The sequence below is a fragment of the Pecten maximus genome, chromosome 5 (genome assembly GCF_902652985.1).
Source record: "Pecten maximus chromosome 5, xPecMax1.1, whole genome shotgun sequence".
Taxonomy (NCBI): domain Eukaryota; kingdom Metazoa; phylum Mollusca; class Bivalvia; order Pectinida; family Pectinidae; genus Pecten; species Pecten maximus.
This window is the reverse complement of record NC_047019.1, coordinates 11,793,071-11,820,880: the sequence shown is the minus strand read 5'-3', so window position 1 is coordinate 11,820,880 and position 27,810 is coordinate 11,793,071. Positions and strand designations below refer to the sequence as shown.

Here is a 27,810-nt window from a genome sequence, read left to right as displayed (position 1 = left end):
CTCTCAATACAACAACAAATACCAACACGAAAGCGAAACAATAATTCAAACGAAACACCAATAAGACGAGGGTAAACAAACTAAAAATTATTTGGCTGTTCTGAAATGAGAACTAGGAAAGACCAGATGTAGACAATAAAAAATTTCCTGTAGTATTCATCAACCTACAATGTATCTTTCTAGATTGTGTGTTGTTATTTTTTCCACCAGTGGTCGGCATTTGTCATGACAATCGTGTTAATGGAAGCATTCCCTTGGACATCGAATAAACATACACAAGGCGAACTAAGCTAAAACAGAAGTTCAGGGCTGGTAGTTTAAAAACTGCTGTGATATACATTTTAAGTGTTTCTTCGCGGTAAAGTGATAAAACAATCACCCATTTTAAACGAAAAGCAACAAATAGCTTTGCTTTAACAATAGTTAGTATACCAATCAAGCACTCACCTGTCAAGTAGCAAGATATAGCTGCAATCTCATGTTGGTATTAGATGATAAAACATGAACTTAAACCTTGTCCCAAAGTTTCAACCGTGATGTGTCGATTGATAAATAACAAACATTCATATGGGTTTTTACGTCTACTTTCACTTTGTTGCAGATTTTTAAGAAACATTTCTTCATATTCTACTTTCACTTTGTATTATAATATCATTTTGGGAAAAACAAATCGCAATATGTTAAAGCGAAAGTATGAAAACGAAAGTAACAAAACGAAAGTTAAACTTAACGGATTTCCACACATCTGTTATCCTACCATCAACATGCCAGACAGGTGAGTAGTAAATTATTATCATAGTTCTAGCTGTTTCTTCAGATATTGGTTTATCATCGAGCTATTTTGTCAGTACACGTATTGTTAAGATTGTATGAAAAGCCTTTCAGTAAGTAATAATGTATGATAGTATTTAAAAATTGAGATCGCGAGGGTTATGCTATTGGGCGATATGCTCCTATTCATGTAATACTATTCTAAGTTTCCTTTACTGTTTATTTGATATATTTTAACTTAGTATGAAAGTGAAATACAGGATTTAAATATCAAAATATGGTATACAGTAAGTTATATTTCAAAACATACAAATAGTGAATTAAGCAACACATCTTTCAATAGTACACAAACATAACAGCGAATGATATACTGAATTTTGCAAGAAGAAAATCAACCTTAGTGATTTTTCAACATCATACTAATATGCCTAACTGTAAATGCCTCACTCTTTCCTCCACATACTGGAAATACGTCTACATGTACACTCCACCCCCAAACACACACATACACACGTGTAGTAGACTGGATACTGCGATTAACTGATTAGGCGTCGTGTCTTATGGATATTACCCCGAGAAACAATATCAAGCTTTTGATTGATGCAGATCTGATCTGTTCCTTGTGTTGCAGTTACATGATATAATTAGCGTAAATCCCAATGAAATGAACCTTTTGAAATATAGTATTATTATATAAGGAAATGAAACTTGCGTCGTTCTTTCGCTTTGTGATTATAAATATATCTTTATTTTATCTCAAAGCAGATGTTTCGAATGCAATCTTGCCATATAACGGACCATGGCCAAAAGAAAGAGTAAAACACATCCAGAGTCATTTGAGCAAAAAGGTATGTACTTATCTATATTCTATAAATTAAAATGTGAGGGAGCGTAAATTCACATAAAAAATCATTTAACGCTTATAAATGATACTATTTCCGGGTTTCATTACAGGAAAATTCAGAAAAAAATTATATCTAGTATAATCATCCAACACCATCCCACAAGAATTAAGTTATGTTCTTAATATATTTGTGAAAATGTTAACGCCCAATTGTTAAAATGACATTATATGGCAGCAAAATTTCAGATTGAATAATAAATAAAGACAGTGTAAATATCGTGAAAAATCTTCATAAAAACGAGAAAATAATGATGCCAGCTAACATGCATAAATAGATACTGTATGTACTCTAATCAATCATTAATTAATTATTTGTTGGAAATCGATTCGTAAGTTTAATTTCATGTGTTTATCATAAATATAGTTTTTAAGATTGTAAATCTTAGTTGAGATATATTAATTATAAACGGCACCGATCTGGTACTCTGAGATTTGATTCAGTGTTGTAATTATTGTATTCTAACAGTTCAGTGTCAAGTTTCGAGCTAAGTTGGAGATTTAGTCTAATTTTGTTAAACTAAATTTCCCACCGTTTATTTAGTACATGAGACAAAATTTATTGACCATCAGTATAATCTCCAATACGTACACTAAATAAGATTAATATTTCGACGTAATTGTATTAATTTGAGTTTTACGTTAAACATTGTGATGTAAGAGCAAATAAACTTACTAAATAACTACCCTAAGTCATGTTATGAATGATTAAACTTTAACTGAAATTCCTTTAATTTCTTATCATTAAATCATACAGGAAGACATTCAACGACGAGGCCCATTACCTGGGCAGAAGAGAGACCTCTTGGCATAAAATCAACAACTGATCATCTGAAGGTAAAGGCGTATCATCAACGTAGTTAACTCAGTTATAATACTTTTATGATCAACCTTTCGATTGTGGAGCTTGTAGATAATCATTGTGAGACTATTTTTCACTATTGCGTATAGTGACAGATTTTTTAAGAGAAAGAACGGAAATACAAAATTTTAATACTTTGAATGTTGAATTTCATTAAGCAGCTATTTCGAAAAGCGTTCTTAACCATTAAATATGTGTAAACTTCTGAAAACAAAAACAAAACAAAAAATGATGTAAAATGACGGCTGAATTTGTACAAAAGTGTCACAATTAACATGTGATCATTCAATAATGCACACTTGTGGATTCGTTTGGTAAATATGTTGGGACATGAATGTGACACGTTGCAATAAATCGTACATAATTCCGTGATGTACTATTTGAATATTTCCATATTTTGTTTATCAGGACTTCAACACACTACAATGCACCATTGATTATAATTTAAATGGCTTGGTGACAGTGGAAAACATCAGTTGGCGTGCTTCAGTCTTCCCTAAATCTGGAACGTAAGATTTGTAATTCACTGATATCTGTTATATCACATTTAAGGTGGATGGAAATGCTAGTACAATTATATCAAGTAACACATGTACATAACTGTTAATTTAATCTTTGATATTAGATTATACTACCATGTGTGGCATTTAATGAAACTTTTTAAGTTTCTCCCTTTGTTGTACGCGTGTAATGTTATTTTTCTGTGTTGTGATTGAAGGTTCCGAGAACTCCTACACTTGTGACACACTTTCTTTCAAATGCTGAAATGCCAAACATTTCTCCGAATTAAATATTTGGATTTTTCCAGCACGAATGTGACCCTGAAAAAATCAGCTGACGCTTTCGTCTACAAAAAACGTGAAAAACGACTGTGCTAACAATTCGGTCCAACTCTCGCCTTCACGGTATTTCCAACACATTGTTGATGAAAACCTCTTTGGGTGTACCTTCCACGTTAAACGTAAATGGAACAGTGTTAAGAAATGCTGTTTGATGGTCCCATAGGATAAATGTTTTTCGCACCAAGTGCTAGTCTGTGACACCGCTTGAGTGTTTCGTAAAACATTTCTTTTATTTCTTTGCTTTTAGATAACCTGTTTTTTTATGAAAGATTCATATGTTCAAAATGAGCATTGTTTTTTTTTTGTACAAGTGCACTTGACAGATTTTAAAAATTTTTTAACAATGATACAAAAAAAAAAAAATAAGTTGATCGAGCAGCGGAGGGAAAATGCAAAACCGGATAAATCGGTAGTCATATGATAAATAGGGTCTATCGTGAGTTTTGCTTCATATTAGATCTATGATACACTCGTTTTGAAATATCGTTTTTTTTTTTTGAGAAAAAAAAATGAAAAATTCAAAACGTGTATCATCAAATGTAATATGAACTGAAACAAACAAAGAACTTCTGTATTTTGGATATTACATTGTTATGGACAATACCGTATCCGTTTTCATTGCAGGTACGTTAAATTGTACGTATTGACAGAAGGAAAATATCGCAAGAAAAAGAAAAAAACTGAAGTGGTATATAAGGTTTTATATGGAGAACGTAAATTTAGAAAACCTCTCAAAGTAAGTTAACTTCCATATGCAGCTATTTCATTTCCAATACCTGAACTGAAAACATGCCGAAAGGGATAGTCGAAGCTTGTACAGAAACTTCCTCTGAATTTTAAATCCCACTGTCCGTATATATGTATTATAAGACACTTAGAAGACATATATACATACTAATGAGTCGAGAATGTTTATCAAGTACCTGTGGTAAACCGGATTTGCATACAATATCCAGCAATCAAAACAGGAATTTCGTGTGAATACATCCTGTTTGTGTTTAATGCATTAATATAGTGGTAATACCATGTGATAATATCAACTATTCCTTTTTCAAAAATGACTTTTAATTGGATTAGATTTCGACCAAAACAAATTGACTATCTGGCTTCAGACTAAGAAGTTACCAAACTTTAGTAATAATCATTAGATTATAATGAATCGGTCATTCATTTAAGCACATCTTACGTAAGGAACGCTGTTTATGTAAACAAATCTACAATACAATTAATCTGGCAAACATGTTTTTTCTATGTCCTTTTAAAATTCAAACTCGACACGAAGCGCAGCTTTCTTGAAGTCGATAAAACAAACCAAATGCGAAGTTTTCAATAAACAATGAAAATTATTATATAAAAACGGGTTATTCTTGCATGAAAGAAGTATTGCATTTAAATAAACTTTATGTATCAAAGCTACAGTTAATCATGTAATATTTGTATCCACTACCAGATGTACTGAGCGATTTTTGAAAGTTTAAATCATTTCATTGTAGATACAATGTAAAGAAAAAGATTCATTATTGATATTATCTGTATGGAAAAAAGAACTGAAAAGCCAACCCATTGCACGAGTATGTATACAGCTACGACACATGCTGAAGGGCAGATTTTACGAAGAAAGATGTCCCCTAAAAATCTGCACGGTAAACGTTTTAATATGCTAGTTCATTTTAGCGTCAAGTGAAAAAAATCATACTACAGGGCATACTTACATATATTTCGACAAAATAGTTGTTTATTCCGAATATTTTCTTGAGCTTTCCTGTAACTATATATATGTAATATAACTGTACAGTGTAATGTAACCGTATACGTAATGCAACGGTATAGGTGTAATGTAATTATTTACGGTATTTGTAATGTAACTATGTATTTGAAATGTAATTATATATGTGTCATATAACTGTACATGTGTACTAAAATTGTATACGTGTAAAGTAGCTACATACGTGTAAAGTAGCTACATACGTGTAATGTAACTATATATGTGTAATGTAACCATATATGTGTAATGTAACTATATATGTGTAATGTAACCATATCTGTATAAAACAACTGTATACGTGTAATGTAACTATGTATGTGTAACTTAACTATGTATGTGTATCTAACCGTATATGTGTAATGTAACGATATCTGTATAAAGCAACTGTATACGTGTAATGTAACCGTGTATGTATAATGTATCTGTATATGTGTATTTCAACTATATGTGTAATGTAAGCGTATATGTGTAAAATAAGTGTAGATGTGTAATGTTACTATATACTAAATTCTATCAATTGCATTGGCTGCACTATCGCGGTGACTTTATAACGATAATACATTGTCCTATTTTACTTAGATTTCCATCCGATGTATGTGTAATGTAACTGTACATATGTAATGTAACCGTATATGTGTAATGAAATTATTAATGTATAATGTCACCATATATGTGTAATGTATATGTATATATGTAATGTAAACGTATATGTGGAATGTAAACGTATATGTGTAACATGAGTGTAGATGTGTTATGTTACTATATACTAATTTCTACCAATTGCATTTTCTGCTCTACCTCTGTGACTTTAACGATGATATTTTTTCCTAACTTATGTAGATTTTCACTCGAACAATTTTAGTTTTTGAGCTTTTGTCCGTCCTTCACCTTAATAAAATGTTGTAAGTCATGAGGTTAGAGCTATTAGTCAATCAAATTGATTCATTCATGTGATATTAGCAATAATATAAGATACAGGAAATTTTGTCTTATGAGGTAAATTAAACATTTTACAGAAAACCGACGTGAAGACGGATAATAAAGCTTATTTCGAACTTAACCAAGATGAGCCAGAGGAGATGGATATAGAAGAGAATCAAATGGTGATTAACGATTAAAAGAATACCTAAACAGTCAATTAAGTGATTAATAGATAGTGTGTCTTAAGTTATTAAGTGTTAAGTTTTAGTCTTATTTGGTCCTATCAATAAACAACAGTATCCCTATTTGATTTGTTTTGAACAAAAGCAAAACATGATAGCTGAAGTTGATGTTTCATCTGTTCAGATATATCCGCATTGTCACATAATCAGGAATCAGGTAAAATAAATAGTTCGAAATGCTACACCTTAAATTAGTTACACTAAGCTAGTCTTATACTACATTAATTTATTACATTCGCTTATACACAGGTCTATGAAATGCAAAGCTTCATTTATTTTAACTCACTGCAAAGAGAATGTAAAATTAAGGCAACATGTGTATTTCCCTATTAAATTCGGTAAAATAATAACAAAAAACCTTTGAATAGTGGTACAAAGTGATGGATGTTTGTAATCATCTAACGTAGCACTAATGTCAAGCCAAATCGACAACAATTAAGTCCTAAACGAGTACTTTATATACGCATATTCCAAACTCAATTACATTCCCTTTTACAGACTCCAGCAACAACACAGATTATTGCTGCTTCTACTCCCTCAACACGCAGCAATACAACGCCCACTGGATTGCAAAAACGAAAAGAATCACAGAATAAGCGAATGGAGGTTTGTTTGCTTATTTTACTTATTTTAATACTTATTCAACAAATTTTATATGATCTAGAACTAATCAACCACAAGCCATTAAATCTTGCACTTACTACGCGCTGGCAACAATTCGCATTCCATGCTCACTTTATAGATATGTAATGACTGGATAACAGAAGTTTTAAATAGATACAAAAATAATTCCTACAAATGAGGGATATTAAGCATGCTATGAGTTTAGGCTGTTTATGAGTATTTCAAATGTATTACAGATATTATTTTAGCTCACTTGGTCAGAATACGAAAAATAGGTCAAATCCTTTAAATCGCTTAACCACAGAATGTATTTTGATCAAATTTGGCCAGGAACCTTATTTGGTGAAGGAAATCTATGTGGCTTCCCTGGGTTCGGAGAGGCGGTGCCTAATAGGGTAAATAGGAGTGACTCCTCTAAATCATTACAAGTCCTAAACGAATGAATAGTTTTGAATAAATCTGGTCTGAAGCATAATTGTCTAAAGGAGGTTCAATGCTGTATCAATGAGGAGTGTGACCTCTCTGCGGCCGGAAAGACATGGCTCAGTAGGGTAAAGATAACATTTCGTAAAATTCTTCTTTTGTCTTCAGAATTACAGGATTTGGGGCACATTTGTTTATTCGAGATAATTTGATCATGTTTACTGAAATATTTAATTGACCGATGTTATCGAAAGATTTTAAATACAAAACTAAAATCAACGTTGCAAAATATAAAATGATAACTACCAAATGCATAACAGAATCTATGTATTTATCATTCACAAGAAAAACTTCCAGAATGATAAACATATTTTACATTTGATATATCATTTGACACAATTATACAAGGCAATGGTAAGCCTCCCCTCCCTTTTAACATGTTTGTCATGAAAAAAAAAACGTAAAAATATCAGACCTTTTCTCTTCTAATGTAACAGGGAAGACAATCAATAAGCGAATATAACAGCAGCTCAAACCTGCGACAACAGGCAAAATTTCAATTGCCCTTGGTCGCCAATCAGGAAAAGGAACTTCCATATGATAGGGTAAGAATCTGATATGTTTGTTGTTACTCTTAGGTAGTGTCTTATAGGACGAAATTAGCCACCTGCGGAGATAAACAAAAACGTTTGCTATCATAACACGCGCTGTCATCACATTGGTTTAACATGTGCCTTTACTTTTTAAACCTTTTATTAGGCGATTTATTTATATCCATATGTTCACCACATAAGGTGTTCATTATGATGGGATCATTAACACAAACGTAACGTAGTGTTTCCCACATGTTTATCAATTAGCCTGTTACATCAGTTCTGAAAGGAACTGATAATGTTAACATCATAAATAAATATCATGTTCTTTAATTTGAATGGATTTTTTTATCAAGCATTTTCATTTTTTTGTCTTTATTGACGGTAATAGCAGAAACTCATTACACGTGATTTTACGGACTTGGATGGGGTGGGGGTTACTAACTTTACTTCCTCATATTTGCAAAATCCGTCTTGAAAATCAAAGGTCTTAAGATATTAAGACATTGAACAATTCTATTTGTTTAAAAAATACAATGTTTATCATACATGTAATAAGATTCTCAATAGAAATGTATGGAAATTCATAATTTACTTATAATTGATATTTCAATTCTATTCAGGCAGTTATTCGACAATAAATATTGCATACATACAGGCAAATCTCTATATATATATTTGCTGCATCATTGTATTCCTTGAATAAATCATAAGTTTAAGGAGATAACTGAATATTACTTTAATATAACATTCACTTCACCCCTAAATTACTATGTTATATTTTATACAATACAATATACAAAATTATATATCATGTACCAAGTATTTGTATCTTTATAACTTTCCTTTTATAATACCAGATGTAAAACATGTGTGTCATTTTATGTTTTTTTCTCCCATTTTGCCCCTTTTGCATCATTTTTACAATGCCTTTTCCCCCTAGGGGGCACACTAGAAACGATATTGTACGTTGTTATCTACTGAACTACTACTATGTAACAGTTTAATGTTCTATGTCTGTTTGTAGTTTACTAGTTTACTAATGTCTCGAAAAAGGGATGGATTACCTCGAATATTCGACAATTTACTTGTCTGTACTGTCATTATTACTACACGATCAATATCATGTGGGACAATGTTATTTTGAAAGATTATTTTTTTCAAGTTCGAATGCAAAAAAAAAAAAAAAAAATGCTCATGATTAATTAACTGGATTCTAGATTTTTCAGAATTAAAAAAATTATATTGACGCTTCTAACCCACACTTGCCCTTTGTCAGAGCCAGGGATATCGACAAAACATTGACAAAGGTGATAAGTTCCAGTATGTACCACGACGTTCTCCATCACTACCAAACACAGTGGTACGTTTATTTGGCTGATTTTTTTCACAACACGCAGGCCACAGTGTCGAGTATGGCCAGTCTTAAAATTATATGGATTGTCCATTTGGTCTGTGCTCATTAGTAATGAAAGTCATGTCTATAATATGTCAATGATATTTACGTTATATACAATGTGTTATCTTCAACTTTAATATAACACAGGGGGTTGTATATGTAACATTAAGATAAGCTGTAACATTAAAAATCTAGTAAGTCGTGTCGGTGGAGATAAAAGAAATGTCGATGTTTTTTATTTACTGATTTTTTTAAAATTCAAGACAAGCGCCATTGATTTTGAGATTGTTCTATTCTCCGATTTACCAATCGTTTAATAGTTGATTGCTGCGATATTTAAAACAATAATATTTATGTTTAAAAACCTACCTCGTACATTCTTCACAGACGGGGAGGACATTGCAAAGACGTCAGCGTCTAGTGAGTATCAAACGAGAACAGTCTTATCTGAACCTGTCATCACTCAGCAGAAAATATCATTGAATTCCAAAGGAAAATTACAATGGTAGTATTTTAGCAGAATATATTGCTATCTATTTATTCTTGGATCTGTTTTAAACTTGCCAAATATGATGGACTGGACCAACAGGACTGACAGTTATGGCTATTATTATTTTTATTTTTATATAGCAAAATTAAAACTTTTATAGTGAATCCTGATATAATAGAGTGAAATATATGCCACATTCATTTCAATATGTTTAAAAGCCCAGCAAAATACAGGGGAACAACTACAGTCCACATCCTCCAATGGGGCTGCCAAAGAGCCCGATTAGGTCTACGCGGAGAAACTCACGGACAACTTATCCATCGAGTGGTTCATCTGTTCCTAATGATGTATTGGTTGTAAGTACTCATTAAAACCTTTGAATTATTGTGTTCCTGTAAATATAAATAAAAGTCGAGTCGGTCCGACTCTGATCTGCATAAGTTATCTCAAGATCGTTTGAAATGAACACGTTAAATATTGGAATGCGAAGGAAAATGTGAAAGATACTTCCCCTAAAGTAAGAGACAAGCATGTCTATACATTTTAGTTTAACGGTAATCAATGTTTATTTGACAACCATTATTAAAAATATTCGTACATGTACATGGTCATAGCCCTGCTTAATGCTTAATATGATCGATTATAATATACTCTTTACTTTTAAACCAATAAACCACTCGAAACAATCGTAACGTTTCTTGGTATCTCGAAAGAAAAAAAAAACAAAAAAAAACAAACAAACAAAAAAACCAAAAACAAAACAACAACAATAAACAAACTAATATTGAAATTGCATTACAATGTGATTTAAAGATAGGAAATCGACGATTCAATGAAGACGGTATCCGTATTCCACATCCTCCAAACGATCCGACCAGCTCGCAGCAGCAGGGAATCTCAAAAATGTTTCATTCATCGAACAATTCATCTGTGTCAGTAAGTTTTTCCTGCTATTCAAAAATATAATTTGCAATTTTTTTTTTTTTGTAATTTATATTTTATTCAGTTAAACATATATTATCAACAAACACAAGACATCTACATTTTATGGTCATTCACACCTTTCAGCACTGATGTGTATTTCTATTATAATTTACTACGCACAAGCTTACACACACACACATGTACATACACACCCACACACCCCCATTCTCGCCCCCCAGAGTCTGCTAAGCTACGCAAGCTACGTACTGACCGAGTGACATATGAAACGAAGGGAAGTAACTCTGATGAATGAGAATGACACACCCCACGCAAACACCTTCCCACACACATGAATGTTCTAGTACATATACATACATGTACACAATACTATACACATATACATGTTCATACGTACTACATATAGTCATATACTAACTATTGCATATGACAATGAGCACACATGCTTTACTACACATACATGTACTATTTTGATATCCATCCATTGGCATGTACACACAGCACTTACATGAAAACATATCCACATACCGCACCTACTACAACTCAAATATACCCATACAAGTGCACACATACTACACATGTTGTATATATTATTGTATACATGCATATATAAGAAAATGCATATTAAACACACATTCTGTTTCTATTATCCTGCTATTCATCCATGTAAAGACAAACAGACAGACATACACACAGACAGACAGATACATAAACCAACACCAACCTACTTAGACAGAAAGATACAGACAGACTAAACAGAGACACAGACATATACAGAAAGACTGACAGACATACACACAGACAGACAGATACATAGACTAACAACACCAACCTACTTAGACAAAAAGACACAGACAGACTAAACAGAGACACAGACATATACAGGAAGACTGACAGACATATACAGACAAACAGATACATAGACTAACACCAACCTACTTAGACCGAAAGACACAGACAGACTAAACAGAGACACAGACATACAGACAGTATTGACATACATAAATAGAAAGATAAATAGACAAAAAAGGGAGAGAAAGGGGATGGAAAAATCACAATATATTATCAGGGCAACAAAGCAAAATTATTGACCAGTTTAGTGTTTTAGAGCCTAGGAGACATGTCAGTTAAATATATTATGAAATGAAAGCTATAACCTAATTTGCATAATAATTTGTAATTTTCGAATAACGTGTATAGTTTTGTTTTCTTTTATTGAAAAAAAACCCATTAAGTTTTATTCACGTATCCAGTTTGTATTGTTATTGCTACGTATCCTGATAAGTAAGACTTTGAAGGGTTTTAATATGATCTATCAAATTGTTAAATCAATATGAAGAAAAGCAATATGAATTAATTGTCACATTCAAATAAGCCAAACGAATCTGTGCCAAAAAAGGACAAATGCTTTTTAGACGAGCTTTGTTTTCCGATTTTTTAAAATCAGTTTATGGTTGATTAAGGCGATCTTTAAAACAGCACTATATATGTTTCTTATATAATTTTGTTCTTTTTTAAAGATGGAAAAGAAGGTGAAAAGACCAGGGCGCATGGTGAATGCCAAACGACAATTGCAAAATGCAAATTTCATCGATCAGTTATCTAAAGTAAAAAAAATATACTCCAGTCAAAATTATTTTCCAACGGCAATGTCATTTTTTACAGTTAGAAACAGTTGACATTGTCTGGTAATTAAAGTATCGTTTCAAATATTTAAAAAATATTCAAACCGCTATTTTTCTTCCCGGATACATGTTTAACATATCCACACAAATTGAAATGTTAGTTTCATTTGGATTAAAGGCCAATACAATACAGTCTGAGAACGGACAGATCTTTATTCCACATCCAGTTTGGCAGCCGAAATCGACCACGTCGCCGAGGGTCACTTACTTTCAAGTTATTGTGTTTTGTTTTTCTCTCCCATGTAGACACATATTTAAGGCCAATTATTTTTGTTGTTTGAATTGAATTTCCGATACGATTTTGATTAATTGTTATAGATGCAGATTTTGATCAATATTATAAGAATGCAAACTTAAAAAGAAAAACGAAACAAATGAATAGGTTGGCTGCAATCATCAACTCGTAATTATTAAGGAATAAAATCATCTGGATGAATTAGTCCGTAGCTATTGAAGTTATGTTTTTTAAGATAGTTTCTTATTAGGTCTATATTGCATGAAATAAATTCATGTATGACTGATAGTGTTCCGTTTTATGGATGGTAAAACCAATGACGAAACATTTGCACCAGACGAGTGTCAAACAACAATCGCAGCTTAAAGCTGAAAGTGTTAGTTTAAACGCCTCCAAGCAGGATCCGACCGCTATAAAAGGTCGTGACATTGTCACACTTACATGCACTCAAACACATCCGGTAATAAGTATTCTACACCGCGTGACCAGATCGATCACGTTAATAACAACACACAACCGGAGGTCGTAATAGAGAAGTAAATATGGTCATTATCTCTCAGTTATTCTACAAATTCCTCTCAAAATTAAATGTTATATATGTCTTTGCTGGCCTTTGTGGTATATAACACACGAATGTTAAGATCTTCATCGTTTTTACGTTAACCTGGTAAAACACATGCAAACCTTCACATTTGACAAGTATTCGTTTTATGATGGATATACAGTTTAACTTGAAATATTACTGTTTTTACCCATTCTTGCTTATAAAGCCATACTACTAAAACATCCAAGGTAGAAGCCTCTGTCGTCTTTGCAATATTGTTCAGATTATTTTGCTTCGGCTGTGGATCATTTCATATTGAAATGTAATCTAGACTGTGACTATCTTTAATCGATTACAATCATTTTTTGACAAATACCTGTTTGATTATCGTGTCTATATGCTGATATTGGCATATTGCGAAAAAAAACGTGGGCGCGAGGGTGATTGAGAGATCGAAAACGGACGTAGTATGTGATGTGTCGCTTTGCGCAAATAATGAAGTAGTTATACTTGCTAGACAACTAATGAGCCTTTATATAGAGGTCTGAACCGGCTATGTGTATCCAAACAGACCACACAGTGTCCACACTAAGATACGATGACTGGTATATACTCTAGTTATAGGGGGATGTATCAGAAACGATTACTGAAGACTTTTTTTCTAAATCTCGATTTGAAGCTTACTAACTTGCATTGTGAGCTTTAGTGATCGATGGACCAGTTCTCATTAGATTGAATTTTTCAAGAGACAAAAAAACCAAATCAGCAAGTCTAGAGTAAGAAACTGATTAAAATTGCCTGTAATCTTGATTTAAAAATCAAAATCAGATTCAAAATTAATCAGAGAAAGAAATCCCAATTATTACAATGAATCCGAGTAAATGTATGACAGCATCATTCGAATTTTATTGGTATTTTAATCACGTTTACAGACCAACAAACCACAGTCAGAGAACAGACAGAAACCTAATACACATCCTCATCTAGAGGGGAAGCCGAAGGTCACGACTTTGTTGCAGAGAGGTTCTACAACATTGGAGGGTACAGCTGTTTCTGCAGCGGTAAGGGCTTCAAACAGTCTCACTAACGTTTTGAAATTAAGTGTGTATGTACGATTATTAAAATAAGTTAAAAATAGTTAATATTTGCACCAAGCGAAAGTCAAATAACAGTCGCAATTGAAATGTATATGCAAGAACATTTAAATTAAAGTTATTTTTTAAAGAAACAAAATAGCACATCTCCTTTGAATTACAGTAGGAAACTGATAAAATTGCAAAATTTGAAAATATGATTCATATCCAAATTAATTTAAGACACATTATTGTAATTAATCTATTCGAGTAAATATATAACAGAACCATTCAAATCTAATTCACATTTTAAGGTAATCCGGGTATTTTTTTTCAAAACGCAACTCTTTCTTAACCCCAAATCGGATTACCTCCTTTGGTGTGAATTATCGTTTAGGAGGGCAATGATATTCTTTATAAATGAGGACCAATATTTTATATAGATGAGGCTGGTGTGACTTATGGGGCCAGGGTGGTAGGGCTCGGAAAACGAAACTTTCCAGAAATGTTGCTTTAAAACTCCACCCCCTACTTAAACCTTTGGTGTATTACAACGAAATTGACGGGAAACATAATTGGGGAAGGGCATTAATATGTTATATAAATGGGGCTGGTCTAACCACTGGAAACTTTGCTGAAATTCTGCTTCAAAACACTCCTTCTCCTGAGTGGATTGCAGCCAAGTGCGATGTGGAGCATCATTGATGAAGGGCTATCATGTATTATATAAATGAGGCTGGTGTGATCCATGGGGCCAGATTGGCAAGGCCTCAAAATGGGAACTTTGCAGTAATTTTGCTTTAAAATACTACTCCTTCTAAACCTTTGAGTGGATTTCTACCAAATTTAGCGTGAGAAATCAATTGCAGAGGGCAATCATATCTTAAATACATGAGGCAGGTCTGACCCCTCGGGACAGAGTCCCAATAGGAGGACTTGCTGTTAATTATAAGTGAGACATCACCAACCTGGCCTTAAATTTCAAACCATAAAAAAGGTCTATTCAAGATTGCTTATTAGACAAGAAGTAACATCATTTCAATGTCTTTATGTGTCAATGTTTTACCTATTGCTCAAATTTCCTGCTTGCCAAATTGTAAAAATTGCAAACTTTGATGAAATTCAGATGACTGTTAAGGCACTTGGGCATCTTGTAATCATCCTGTTGCAATGAATCCGTTCGAGAAAAAATATATGACAGCACCATTCAATATTAATTCACATTTTAATAATGTTTACAGACCAACAAAGCACAGTCAGAGAACACACAACACCTTGTTACACTTTCACATCAAGAGGGGCCGCCGAAGGTCACGACCTTTTCGCCGAGTGGTTCTACAACATTGAGGGATTCAGCTGTCTCTAGAGAAGTAATGGCTACAAGCATCCATTAAACTCCTCATTAATGTTTATGTATATATGTGTGACTATTACAACATCTTTAGCAAAACGAATTATACATTTTTCTTCACTATTAAGCATTTTTTGATTGCATGTAATAGAGTTTTCTAGAATTTCAATTAGTTTTGTTGTTGGATCATTCGAATTGATTTGTGAATTTGTCAAAAAATAATTCAGCAGATGTCCCATAGAAATTCCTCACTAAAAAGAGAGAAAAAACAATTTGTTTACTGTCCTCACTGTACTTACTGTTCTCAATGGCATTTAAAATTTGGTCAGCTCTAATACTATAAAATGTTATGTTTCTGTTGATTTGAAGAAAACCTATTTTTATATACATCAAAGTGCCATTATCAAAGACATCTGGTTACGTTTTATAGAATTTTAACGCTGTTGATTGCATTTTGCAATAAAAAAAATTGTATATGTTTTCTAGTTGTTCGCACAGTTTATATAAAAAGGAAAGGTATTTCATGATTTGTAAAACTCATCAACAATTCATTGGTAAAAGATATATTTTTTTATTTAGAACACCGCACCGATTCACAATGACAATAAGAATTTACAGAAGGATATACGATTGGAAGACATTACCGCAAACAACCAATTCCCGGAAAACAATAGCCCCACTAAACAGTATTCCGAAACTGTAGCTGGAGACAAAGCGAGACACCCTGATCATAGTGCTCCTCTTGAATCCAGCTCTGAGGATAACTTTGAGAAAAAATATCCACAAAGCGATGTTCAGCCCGAATCTTCACTCAACGGCAACTCTGAGGGAAAGAGCCATATAACAGACGGATCTTGTGATCTTCCAAAATCTTACAGGGAAGATAACCCCAGTTTGAAGGAAAACAATAAGAATTATCAAGTCCATTCTTTTGTGGGTGAATCAACATGGACAACAATTCGGACAAATACGCAGCTTTCCCCGGTAAATGTATATCGCAATTCCGCAATACGGCAAGACAATAGCAGAAACAATATCGGACAATGTATTAGTATCATTATTTAAGAAAACAGAAGCATATCAAAATGTAAAAGAGAAAGTCTATAAGATCGATCAAAATAAGAGCAAAGGAAAATGTCCCAAAGGAGATAAAGATTTGGTAAATAAGGGGCAAATGTTTGTATTTTTTTTTTTTTTTTTTGAAAAACCTAAAAAAAAAACCCAACAAAAACAAAATCAAAACCAAAATGCACGCACTTGAGGATTGAACGCCCGTTAACCATGCAATTGTGTTTACCTAGATAATTTGATTGTCTTTTTGTTTTATTTTCAGCACGCATCCATAAAAAATGCAAGCAGTCCACATAGCAATTATCCTCAAGGTGAGATTATTTTGAAAATCTTACTGGATATAATTGCTAAACTATCACTCAACAAACATTCAAATGTTTCATAATTCGTCTATAATGACTATGATCATGTTGATGAAGAATTAAGAACTCAAAATAGTTTTATGTTGATGTATTTTTATTGGTTAAATTAATGAAAAACTCTCTCCGTGAATTTGAAAGTTTTACAACAAATATGTAAATTGCTTGTGGTGTTGCACTAGTATAATTATCTATGTATATGATATATGGTTAAGCAACTATGAATTATACAAACTGAACAATTTTCACAGGAAGAACTTCAAGTGGCCGGGCTCATGTAACGGTAAGTTATACGTAGCTACTAAAAGTTAGAAACTCACTGATCATTTTGAAAACGAACAATTACAACAACGGCTTTCCAATTAAGTTGCAGGTATGTTGTCATTGTATTGTTTTCATAACCTCTCCCTTCATAGAAGTCTATGACATCAGATGACGGCACATTCACAAGAGTATCAAATTGACGTGTTCGTCTATACTGAAGCCTCCTATTTTCCCCTAGTCGATAAATTTTTCTTGAAATGGATGTTTCCAGAAAAAAACCTTGAAAAGGCTATATGATACCTAGTACCTACAGAATGCGAGGGTAATTTAATCACTTACTTTTTCATCGGATGGTCGTTATCCACTACTTCATAAAGACCTTTCCGTAGGTTGAATGTACATGCAGATATATCCTACCCGTATACTCGTATTTTAATTTCGAAAACATTTTCATCATCCCAGTACCATATCATGTAGTTCGTAAGAATTCTACATTGTACAAATTGTAATGCGAACACAGTTTTAAGTAATTGGGCTTATTACCATTATCAACTTATCAGACTAACTAACTACGATATGTCCAGTGCAGCCATACGTGGTAAAATGAGTATGATCCTTTCAATTTCAGGGAATACCTAACCTCGGAAATACTTGTTATGCAAATAGTGTTCTTCAGGTAAGTCAAGTTATGATGCAATTAAAGAAACGTTTAATATAAAATCAATTCATCCGCAAACCCACCGATTAAACACAGAAAATCTCCTCCTAGGGTGAATATTTCTCTATTCTATCCCAAGGTATAGAAATTTCCAATTATCCCCACATACTGACTTATGGTGGACAGTGTTTATATTTTGAAAGTAAAACTCCTTGATAAGACATTCGATGACATGCGTATATGAATTAAAAAAAAAGCCAAATGTCAACGTCATAACCACGATCAATCATCCACGCATGTCTGTAGAAATAAAACTAAGTAACAGATTTTGTTCAATGGCATGATATGTTTCTATAAGCAGCCATACTAGAATAATAGGGTTGGGAATGGCATAATGTTTATACTGCTTCAATCAAAATTTTGTATTTCTGTGAAAGTTTTGGTTTATATTGATTACTTTAAAATCCGACATTATGATGACGAATCTATGTTTTAACAGGTCTTAGGGAAATCACCTTCGCTACAAAGTTATCTTGAAAATGTGAGTATAACTGTTTAGAATATTGTCACTTGAAAGTGGAACTATTTTTTATATCTAGTGGTTAGCGTTATGACAATTATGATACGATGTGCATTTAGTGGAAAATTATTCAAATAACTTTTACATTGTAGTGTCAGAAAGGGAGTGGTTCGCTGTTGAAAAAGATACTGACTGAGCTAAATACGCCTGGTACTCGTTGCGTCTACTACGAGATAGTGCATAGTCTACTTCATTCAGTATTCAAAAGGTTGGTGATCTCTCAAACTCTCCAGATGCTCCAGATCGGATATCATCACAACACATAAAATCATTAGGTGTTCATTAATGTCAAGTTATGCAAATATTGATCCATCACATTGAATTTGATTTGGAAGAATATTCATATCCGGAGACTACGTCTGTTTATCTACTTTGATGTATGCACACCTGTATAATGTTCGTGTGTCTAGTGTATTGGCATTTAACAAACGGTGTTTCAGGAATATTTAGTTTTATTGAGTTTGTTTTCTTTGTCCTAGTTATGGAGACATATTGAAATCAATCCGTTCGTCCGTCCGCCCGTCCACTTATAGACAGAAAGTTTATCCGGTTTAATATTGGATTGATTCGTTGTTCACATCGTAATATCATGCCCTTATACAGTTGCACTCCGACTATCCACCTGTACAATACCATTACAGGATATAATTCTGCACAGGTTTTTTAACGTTATGGTGTGGTATGGTTGATTGCAGAGCAGGATATTAATCAGAAATTTTGCAGGCAGTTTTATGTGTAGTTAAATTTCATTCTCAATTACAGAGAAGATTCATTTAGTATAGGGAGACAGGATGACAGTCATGCATTCTTTCTTGCACTTATTAACTGCGTGCAGGCCGATTCAGGTATGTTAATATATCTTTGTTCATATCATTCGTTGGTTTTTGTAAATCAATCTTAATAATTGTAACATATTTCAGTATACAGAGAGACAACAAGCGCTTACTTTGTCAATTTTAATCATACAGCTTTGCTTGCCACCGACAATATACGTAGATTATGTAGTTCAGTATGAGCCTGTCTTGTTTGAACAAGGGAGGATTCGCCAAATTTGCTTTTCAGTATGTGTTCCGAGATATTTTCCTATCATTTATAATATGTAAATGGTTTGTACTTCGTTGAAAAATCTACAATAGTTTCAATGTATACTTATGGATAAATAATCTTAAAAGGAAATATTGAAACAAATCATGAAGAGGAAGCAGACGTTTTGATAGCAAGCATTTCCTGCTCCGCTTATAGCAACCGCAATGATGTGTTAATCAACGGTAGAGCTTAAAAAATTTAATCAGTTTTGAATTGCTATAGAAAGCAAAACACAATAACGACCTAAATGTTAAATAATGTCAATACTCTTTTCTATGGCCCAGGTAATTTATGACTACCAGGACATGTACGTGCAGAAAAAAATACTGTAAGCTCTGGATGGCAATTCTGATGTAATGGAGTTGCCTCTACCGAGCTTACCCACATGTCTGACATTTTCGATACAGAACACGGAGTTTCAGTAACCAAAATAAAAGCCATGACATTCAGTACAGGGGACAGGATCTCCTACCCGATTTAGATCATGTGTTTTGAAATGCACTGCAAATGATACATAATTTATTGCTTATAACTGTTTAATGCTTTTAATCATTTAGACATATCTTTAAAAATGTAAAACCTGAGTGATATACCTCGTATAAAGTTAAGTTTTAAATATAGTAGAAATAGTCAGGATGTTTTCTCCCCGTGAAATAAGAATTACCAGTATGTACCATGTAGTATTAAATTGAAGATTATCATCTCTTTCCATAAATTTGCCTTCGGAAAATGATCCTCACAACTACAGATACAACAAATAAGTTATTTCTATGTTTATAGACGGAAACCCTTGCGAAATATTTGAAGGAATGATGACGAACCTATTCAAATATAACACATGTGATCACGTGAGTACATTTTGTGTTTATTAGTAAAGCAATATATTCTCAATCAATTAACATTGATTTAATTCAATTAAATTCAATGAATTAAATGAAAATAGTTCCCATCATGAACGTAACTAAGTTCTGGATTAGAGGCGTACGATTTTGACCATGCTACAGAAGGACCAAATGTATAGTGAGTGATGTGTTAGAATTTGTTTGAAAGGCAACAATAGAAATAAAAATATTTGGTAACAATATAACTATTTGTTTTACAATTTTTTTGTTTCTCTCTCAGGTGGAATATTCCGATGAACAGCGTTTTACAAGTCTTCTGATGCCAATAGCAAATCAAGAGGTTATATCTTTTATATTATTTTATTTCTTAAGGTGATGGTTTCATTCTGGTCTAATTTACCCACGTTTTGATACTGGTCTAATTTACCCATGTTTTCATACTGGTCTAATTTACCCATGTTTTCATACTGGTCTAATTTACCCATATTTTCATACTGGTCTAATTTACCCATATTTTCATACTGGTCTAATTTACCCATGTTTTCATACTGGTCTAATTTACCCATGTTTTCATACTGGTCTAATTTACCAATGTTTTCATACTGGTCAAATTTACCCATGGTTTCATACCGGTCTAATTTACCCATGATTTTATACTGGTCTAATTTACCCATATTTTTATACTGGTCTAATTTAGCCCATGTTTTCATACTGGTCTAATTTACCCATGATTTCATACTGGTCCAATTTACCCATATTTTCATACTGGTCTAATTTACCCATGATCTCATACTGGTCTAATTTACCCGTATTTTCATACTGGTCTAATTTACCCATGATTTCATACTGGTCTAATTTACCCATATTTCCATACTGGTCTAATTTACCCATGTTTCCATACTGGTCTAATTTACCCATAATTTTATACTGGTCTAATTTAGCCCTGTTTTCATACTGGTCTAATTTACCCATGATTTCATACTGGTCCAATTTACCCATGATTTCATACTGGTCTTATTTACCCATGTATATGCTACGATGCTATGTACTCGTATCATGTGTCGGGGTTTTAAAAAAAATTGAACCTAGCATTTGTTTAATGTTGACATTCAAACTCTACACTGTTTGACATTTCCCCTATATGAAAAATAAAGAGATGTAGAGATCCATCATTCATTCATATTCATGTAGATGACAAGAAATTGAATCGATTTTCACGAAGATGGAGAGAATTGTATTAACATCAGCCGAGTCAACACAACTTTGGTGGACAAACTTTGCTATAACGTTTCAATCATGTAAACCTATATATATATATAAACTTATGTATTCGGTTTCTGAGAAGTGTTAAAAATGTCTCTGCCGTTCTAAACTTTATGTAGCAATCTTAGTGAATTTGGTAGCAATCGTTTGAGTATACGATTTGTCATGGTACACTTTTTAGGTCACCTGAGACGAAGTCTCAAGTGACCTATTCTAATCACCTTTTGTCCGTCGTCGTCCGTCGTGCGTCCCTAAACAATTTACATTTTCAACTTCGTTTCCAAAACCTCAAAATATCAAAGAAATTTGGCAGGGAGTTCTTAGACGAAAGGTTCTTAAGGTGCTTTACCAAAATTGTGAATTTCATGACCCTGGGGTCTCGCGTTTGCCCCTGGGAAAGGTGTAAACTTTACTATAGTTTATATAAGGAAATCACATGTTTGACTATTATTTGTTGGATTTCTATTGGAATTCGTTCTAACTTGGTTTATATTATCAGCATAGGATGACAGTTTGATGGTATGCATATGTTGCCCTAATTGACCCCCAGGGGCTGATGGGTGGGGCTAAAAAGGGTCAAAGTGACTGAAATTTCAAAAATGTTCTTCTCTACTCTGAGATATGGTGGAATCAAACACTCTTCATAGATGGAAGGGTCTTAAGGTGGTTTACCGAAATTGTGAATTTCATGACCCTTGAGACTCACGTTTGCCCCTGGGGAGGGGCTAAACTTTACTATAGTTTATATAGAGAAATCACATTTTAGACTATGATTTGTTTGATTTCCATTGGAAATCATTCTAATTTGGTTCACATTGACTAAACTTTCAAGAATCTTCTTTTCACGATCCAAATAATATAGAATCAAATACAGTTTTAGGTACTCTTCATAGATGGAAGGGTATAAGATGCTTTACTAAAATTGTGGATTTTATCACCCTGTGGTTTCACGTTTGCCCCTAGGGAGGGGGTAAACTTTACTAAAGTTTATATAGGGAAATCACATTTTTAACGATCGTTTGGAATTAATTCTAATTTGGATAACATTACGAGTATGTGATGACAGTTTGATGATGTGCACATGTTGGCCTTGACTGACCCTTAGGGACTGATGGTTTGGGCCAAAAACGGTCAATTTAATTAACTGAAATATTTCAAATCTCAGGTGACCGTTAAGGCCCATGGGCCTCTAGTTCTTATAAACATTTTTCTTACACGCCTGTACGAAGTGTCATGATGTTATACTTTTTCAAGCACACATCTTTCTATATTTTCTAATAGCGTGTATGAGACGACGACCGCTGTCGCCCATCGTAGACTATCAATTAACAATCACGATTTTTATGTTTGACACAAACGCTTAGAAGATCAAGATATCAGTACTGCAAGAGTTAGCATGAAACTATCATCTTAAGGAGCGTATATATTGCATTGAAGGTTCCTCCTAAATTGTTTCATTAAGATAGTTTTGCGTCCATTTCTTTTGTTATCAACATGATTCTATATTACATCATATCTTCGTTTCAAAATAGAACCTGTATGCATGCATAAAAGACTTCTGCAGTGAGGAAACATTTGAGAAAAACCTCCTTCAATGTAGAATGTGTGAGGAAAAACATCTAGGTAAGAAGTTAGAAGTGATGAATCGAATATTTTGTTTTAGTTCATATTGAATATTTGGCAAATTGAGTATAAAAAATTAACATGATACGTCAGATTATCTTTTAATCATTATTAGCGATAAAATTGTAGCCACAAAATGTCTTTTTTCAGATACAGTAGCAAAGAAGCAATTAGTCTTTACAAAACTTCCTAAGATATTGGTGTTACAGATGGGACGATTCGAGGAGGTAACATAGAATTTTGCTTAATTATATATTTCATTCATCTTTATAGCCATGATAAAATTTATTGTTTTTTAGTTTTTTGATTTTTTTTTTAAATTCCAAAGTGTTTATGAATAATATGACCCAATCCGTTCTATACATGCCTTATACACCGTTGAAGCTGTTTAAACACCTCTCTTCAGTCATCTGTATTCTATATATGTTTTAAACAGAATGTTGAAAGAATGTGTATTTTCTTTATAAAGTACATGGATTATAGAACGAAGAGAATTCGCAAGAACATCGCAAGAATCAAATTTTCGAATGAAATAAAACTTGATGAAAAGGTATGTTTGTAAAATAATGAATACGATGCTTCACAGTAAGAGACCCTTTAACATTTTGTCGGCATTTTTGCCACTTCTTTTAATAATTCGTCTGATATTTTTAAGTTGAACGTTTGCAAACACGTGAACTATTCGAAAGAAAGCGCCTATGTTGAAAAAACAATATACTTATAAATGTGCAAGACGTTCGTATACGTCCAAATCGCTTTTACTGAAACCGCAATTTCAATATATTTTATTTCACAGTGTAAAAGCATACCTTATGATCTGTATGGAGTTGTAAACCACCACGGAAGTATAAATGGAGGTCATTACACAGCTACTGTCAGATTAGGAAACAGCTGGTATCGCTGTAGTGACACGCATGTCTCAACTGGAGCCAATCCCACAACCAATCCGAACGGAGACGCCTATCTACTGTTCTACAGTCGGAAAGAGGATGTCACAATGCAACAAGGAATGATATTTCATCCACAAATAGAGGATCTTACATGAGTAGTAGTGTAATATGGAATTTACTGAACGAGGCTTTTATTTCTCGTATTGATGGGAACATAACTAAAACTTTCACAAAGTTCTTTCTTTTCGAGATGAAGACAGTATTTATGACTTGACAATATTGTTATTACACAGTAGCTTTCGATATTCTGACATTGCCATATAGCATGGTATATGGATACAATACACATACATTAAACTGGCGATTTTAAAAGCATCTGTTTCTATAACCTGTGGTGGTATATTCTTAAATTTCCTTTCTAAAAAAAGCAGTAGGGTTCCAGTTTAGAAAAACATCTTAATGATGTATGAATTACAAGGAAGGGAAATACTTTCTTTATTGCGATGATTTTTCAATTTGTTTTTCCAATTCGTTTTATATCACTGGTGTGAAAGTATAAAAACGCCCAATGGGATTTAACAAAGACAAAAATAAAAAAATTGAATAAAAATTCATAATTAGGCAAAATATACTTGCAATGTTGTCCATAATGATACAGATATACTAGCACAATGGTTTTAGTTTTTTGAACGATCGGGGACAAACCGAGATAATCAGGAGTTTTTCGAAAGAAATGTAAGCTTCACTGGTAAGAAATGTTTATATATGCTAGGGTATTCTTGGTGAATGCTATTTTTTTTTTATTCATGGAAGCCCTTAGAGATAAATTGGTAAGTATAAGTTACATACCAGGAACAAACATCAACCATATCATGCTGTCTGAATAGTCAATATTCTTATTCTTTTAAACTTTATAATACATGTAATTGACACTCTATATCTTGTGATTGCAGTATTCTTATAAGTGTTATAACTTATACCAGGGGACCGCGGTGGCAGAGTGGTTAAGGTGCCCCAACACTTTATCACTAGCCCTCTATATCATGGTTGAGTGTTCGAACTCTACGTGGGGCAGTTGCCAGGTACTGACCGTAGGCCGGTGGTTTTTCTCCGGTACTCCGGGTACTCCGGCTTTCCTCACCTCCAAATCCTGGCACGTCCTTAAATGACCTTGGTTGTTAATAGGCCATTAAACAAAAACAAACCAAACCAAACTTATACCAATTCACTGGGGACGGTTTTATAAAAGCTAGAAAACGTTTATTTTGAATCCGATTTATTATGGATAGTACATCTCTATCATATCGTATGCAATTGATAGAAAAACAAGTTTATATTGATTCTTCATCAATGCTATTTTATAATAAATTAAATTCACATAATTCCACGACCAAAAAGGAGTTCCCAGGTCTCAGAAGGTTAGGTAAATGGTAAGTCTAGATTTTAGCAAATAATTGCTAGAACTGAAATAAAAGAAAGTTTAAAATAAAGCTCGGGTAACCAAAAGGAGTAAACAGTGAATGTATATGAAACTTATATGCGATTGCTTTGAGAAATGAACGATAAGAAAAAGTGCTGATTTTGTATGTATGGTATGTATGGAAAGTGAGCTCTCCTGTCTGAGGACATATATTGTACATAATGGCTAATCCCAGCCCTCCACACAGTATACACCACTACACCAAATCTAGTTCTTTCAAACGAGCGTTTCAATGATGCAGTGATTGGTCTACCCGATACCCTGACAAGATCATAGATGCGAAAAATAATATCATTCAAACATTCATACTTCATAATTCAAACCTGTCGGTTAAAGGGAGATAATTACCTCAAGTAAGTATCAGGAAAATATGTTTAAAAATAAACCAAAAAAGTTTATACCATTCCATTTTGTCGGACAACTATCACACAATATTAAGGCAAATTATGATCGCTCCACAATGATGTAAATGCCACTCCTGTTTAACCTTTTTAACATGTAACCTTCTTATCACATTACACAGCTAACGAGAAGCCTTAACCAACGATATATAGCATATATCAACAATATATTTATAAGGTTTATAAAATACATAAGATCTTCCATAATCCCTACCTTTTATGACAGATAACTATACCATCAAATTAACCTTATTCCAGTAAGTAAAATTATTCAAGTTTTAAAAGTTTCAGAATTGTTAAGTATTCGGCGAAGAGCAATACCGTTTCTATAATTAATTTAAGCCCACTTATATTTTTTTGATTTCATTCTTAATTTTAAAACTTTAGGCATGAACCGTTTTGCTACATAGGACCAGTCAAAAGCAGACAAGCGCAGTCTTAATCGACATTGATAGATGTATTGTGGTTCATAGTGTTGAACAACATCAGCAAGTACCCTCAAACTTTACGGAAATATATACAATTTCAGTTTATCAAATACTACAGAAATGGCAGAAATACATGCGCACCTAATTGGAATATGTTCAATTTGATCAACACAAGAGCATATAAGACAATCACTGATCATATACAATACCGCAAATTATTATGCATTGTCGCTAAAATTGTTCTTGATAGCAAATATTAAACTCGTGTGGTAATAATAACAAAGATTATCACGAACGGTTCCACAAACACACTGGTAATTAAAATTCAGTAATACCACGTATCTGTCGAATATCCCTAATAGGTCGTGCTAACATTGATAGGGACTGAAAGCGTGAAAATCCAGGAGAGGCCATTGGTAAAAAGAAATCATAAAAACATATTAAAATATGTGCATTAATTTAGTGATCTTTTTTTTTAATCAACAAAAAACTTCTAATATACATTAAAGCAACAACATATATGAGAATTATAAAATGTTCAAGAGAAATATAAATAAATCCTTAAGTTGTCAATGTATTTTCAGAGGTTTGGGTATTTGATTAGAAGGATCAGCATACGTACGTTTTCTGTACTTTTGCATGCATGTTTTCATATGTCATGTTCTGCTTAGTTAAATAAATACTATTGTAACTATAAATAAATCCTTACGTCATCTACAGGGATGGCACGTGTTTTACAGCTTTCCTTGTTTGTGCCGCCTGATATTTCTATATTGGCATGTGCGTAAACATACTCTATAGTTTGAATATGTTGATGTAGTCGCTATGCCTATTATGTACCCTTACCTTCGTAATCAATTGTGTATTGAAGGCATGACAAGAATATAGTATGTTAATATACGTGCATTGGGAAAATAAAAGCTTTATTGATAAAGTCTTTGAGTTCATTATTGATAAATTAAATCAATGTGTTTATGTATACCGGTATATGCTATCAGATGAAATACATTATATACACAAAATTATAAAAATAAATAAATTAATAAATAAAAAAATTAATACATTTATGTATATTTGTATAATGCATTTCAAGAAAACGTTCCTTACGTGTAATACATTGGCCCATTTAGCTGACCGATCGTTACCATTGAACTGTCTCATCAAATTTGCATTTCGTCATCTTATATGTTGAATTGTTTATA

At 33.0% G+C, this 27,810-nt stretch overlaps 2 protein-coding genes across 2 annotated transcripts; both read left to right on the top strand.

The window, feature by feature from the left end:
- Positions 1–739: 739 nt before the first annotated feature.
- Positions 740–10,207, top strand: LOC117328540. The gene is made up of 12 exons (XM_033886073.1): positions 740–775; positions 1,537–1,619; positions 2,430–2,509; positions 2,943–3,043; positions 4,001–4,112; positions 4,870–5,019; positions 6,158–6,244; positions 6,803–6,910; positions 7,849–7,956; positions 9,224–9,307; positions 9,731–9,763; positions 10,052–10,207. Exons 2-12 carry the CDS (start codon positions 1,571–1,573, stop codon positions 10,202–10,204), a joined length of 1,065 nt encoding a protein of 354 aa, XP_033741964.1. The 5' UTR covers positions 740–775; positions 1,537–1,570; the 3' UTR covers positions 10,205–10,207.
- Positions 10,208–12,295: 2,088 nt separating this feature from the next.
- On the top strand, positions 12,296–27,543 carry LOC117326816. Its single transcript, XM_033883552.1, has 16 exons — positions 12,296–12,382; positions 14,172–14,300; positions 15,554–15,682; positions 16,243–16,647; positions 16,997–17,045; positions 17,345–17,376; positions 17,986–18,033; positions 18,515–18,556; positions 18,688–18,803; positions 19,358–19,440; positions 20,462–20,529; positions 20,804–20,863; positions 23,319–23,409; positions 23,560–23,636; positions 23,879–23,959; positions 24,206–27,543. The coding sequence occupies exons 1-16, from the start codon at positions 12,296–12,298 to the stop codon at positions 24,452–24,454; spliced, it is 1,746 nt and encodes a 581-aa protein (XP_033739443.1). The 3' UTR covers positions 24,455–27,543.
- Positions 27,544–27,810: the final 267 nt, after the last annotated feature.

Excerpts from the sequence above, each read along its gene's own strand:
- LOC117326816 (XM_033883552.1), top strand. The coding sequence starts at position 12,296 with ATGGAAAAGAAGGTGAAAAGACCAGGGCGCATGGTGAATGCCAAACGA. Across the intron at positions 17,046-17,344 it reads ACATAGCAATTATCCTCAAG|GAAGAACTTCAAGTGGCCGG; the intron begins GTGAGATTATTT and ends CAATTTTCACAG. Across the intron at positions 19,441-20,461 it reads CTGCGTGCAGGCCGATTCAG|ACGGAAACCCTTGCGAAATA; the intron begins GTATGTTAATAT and ends CTATGTTTATAG.
- LOC117328540 (XM_033886073.1), top strand. The coding sequence starts at position 1,571 with ATGGCCAAAAGAAAGAGTAAAACACATCCAGAGTCATTTGAGCAAAAA. Across the intron at positions 3,044-4,000 it reads GTCTTCCCTAAATCTGGAAC|GTACGTTAAATTGTACGTAT; the intron begins GTAAGATTTGTA and ends TTTTCATTGCAG. Across the intron at positions 5,020-6,157 it reads GTCCCCTAAAAATCTGCACG|AAAACCGACGTGAAGACGGA; the intron begins GTAAACGTTTTA and ends AACATTTTACAG.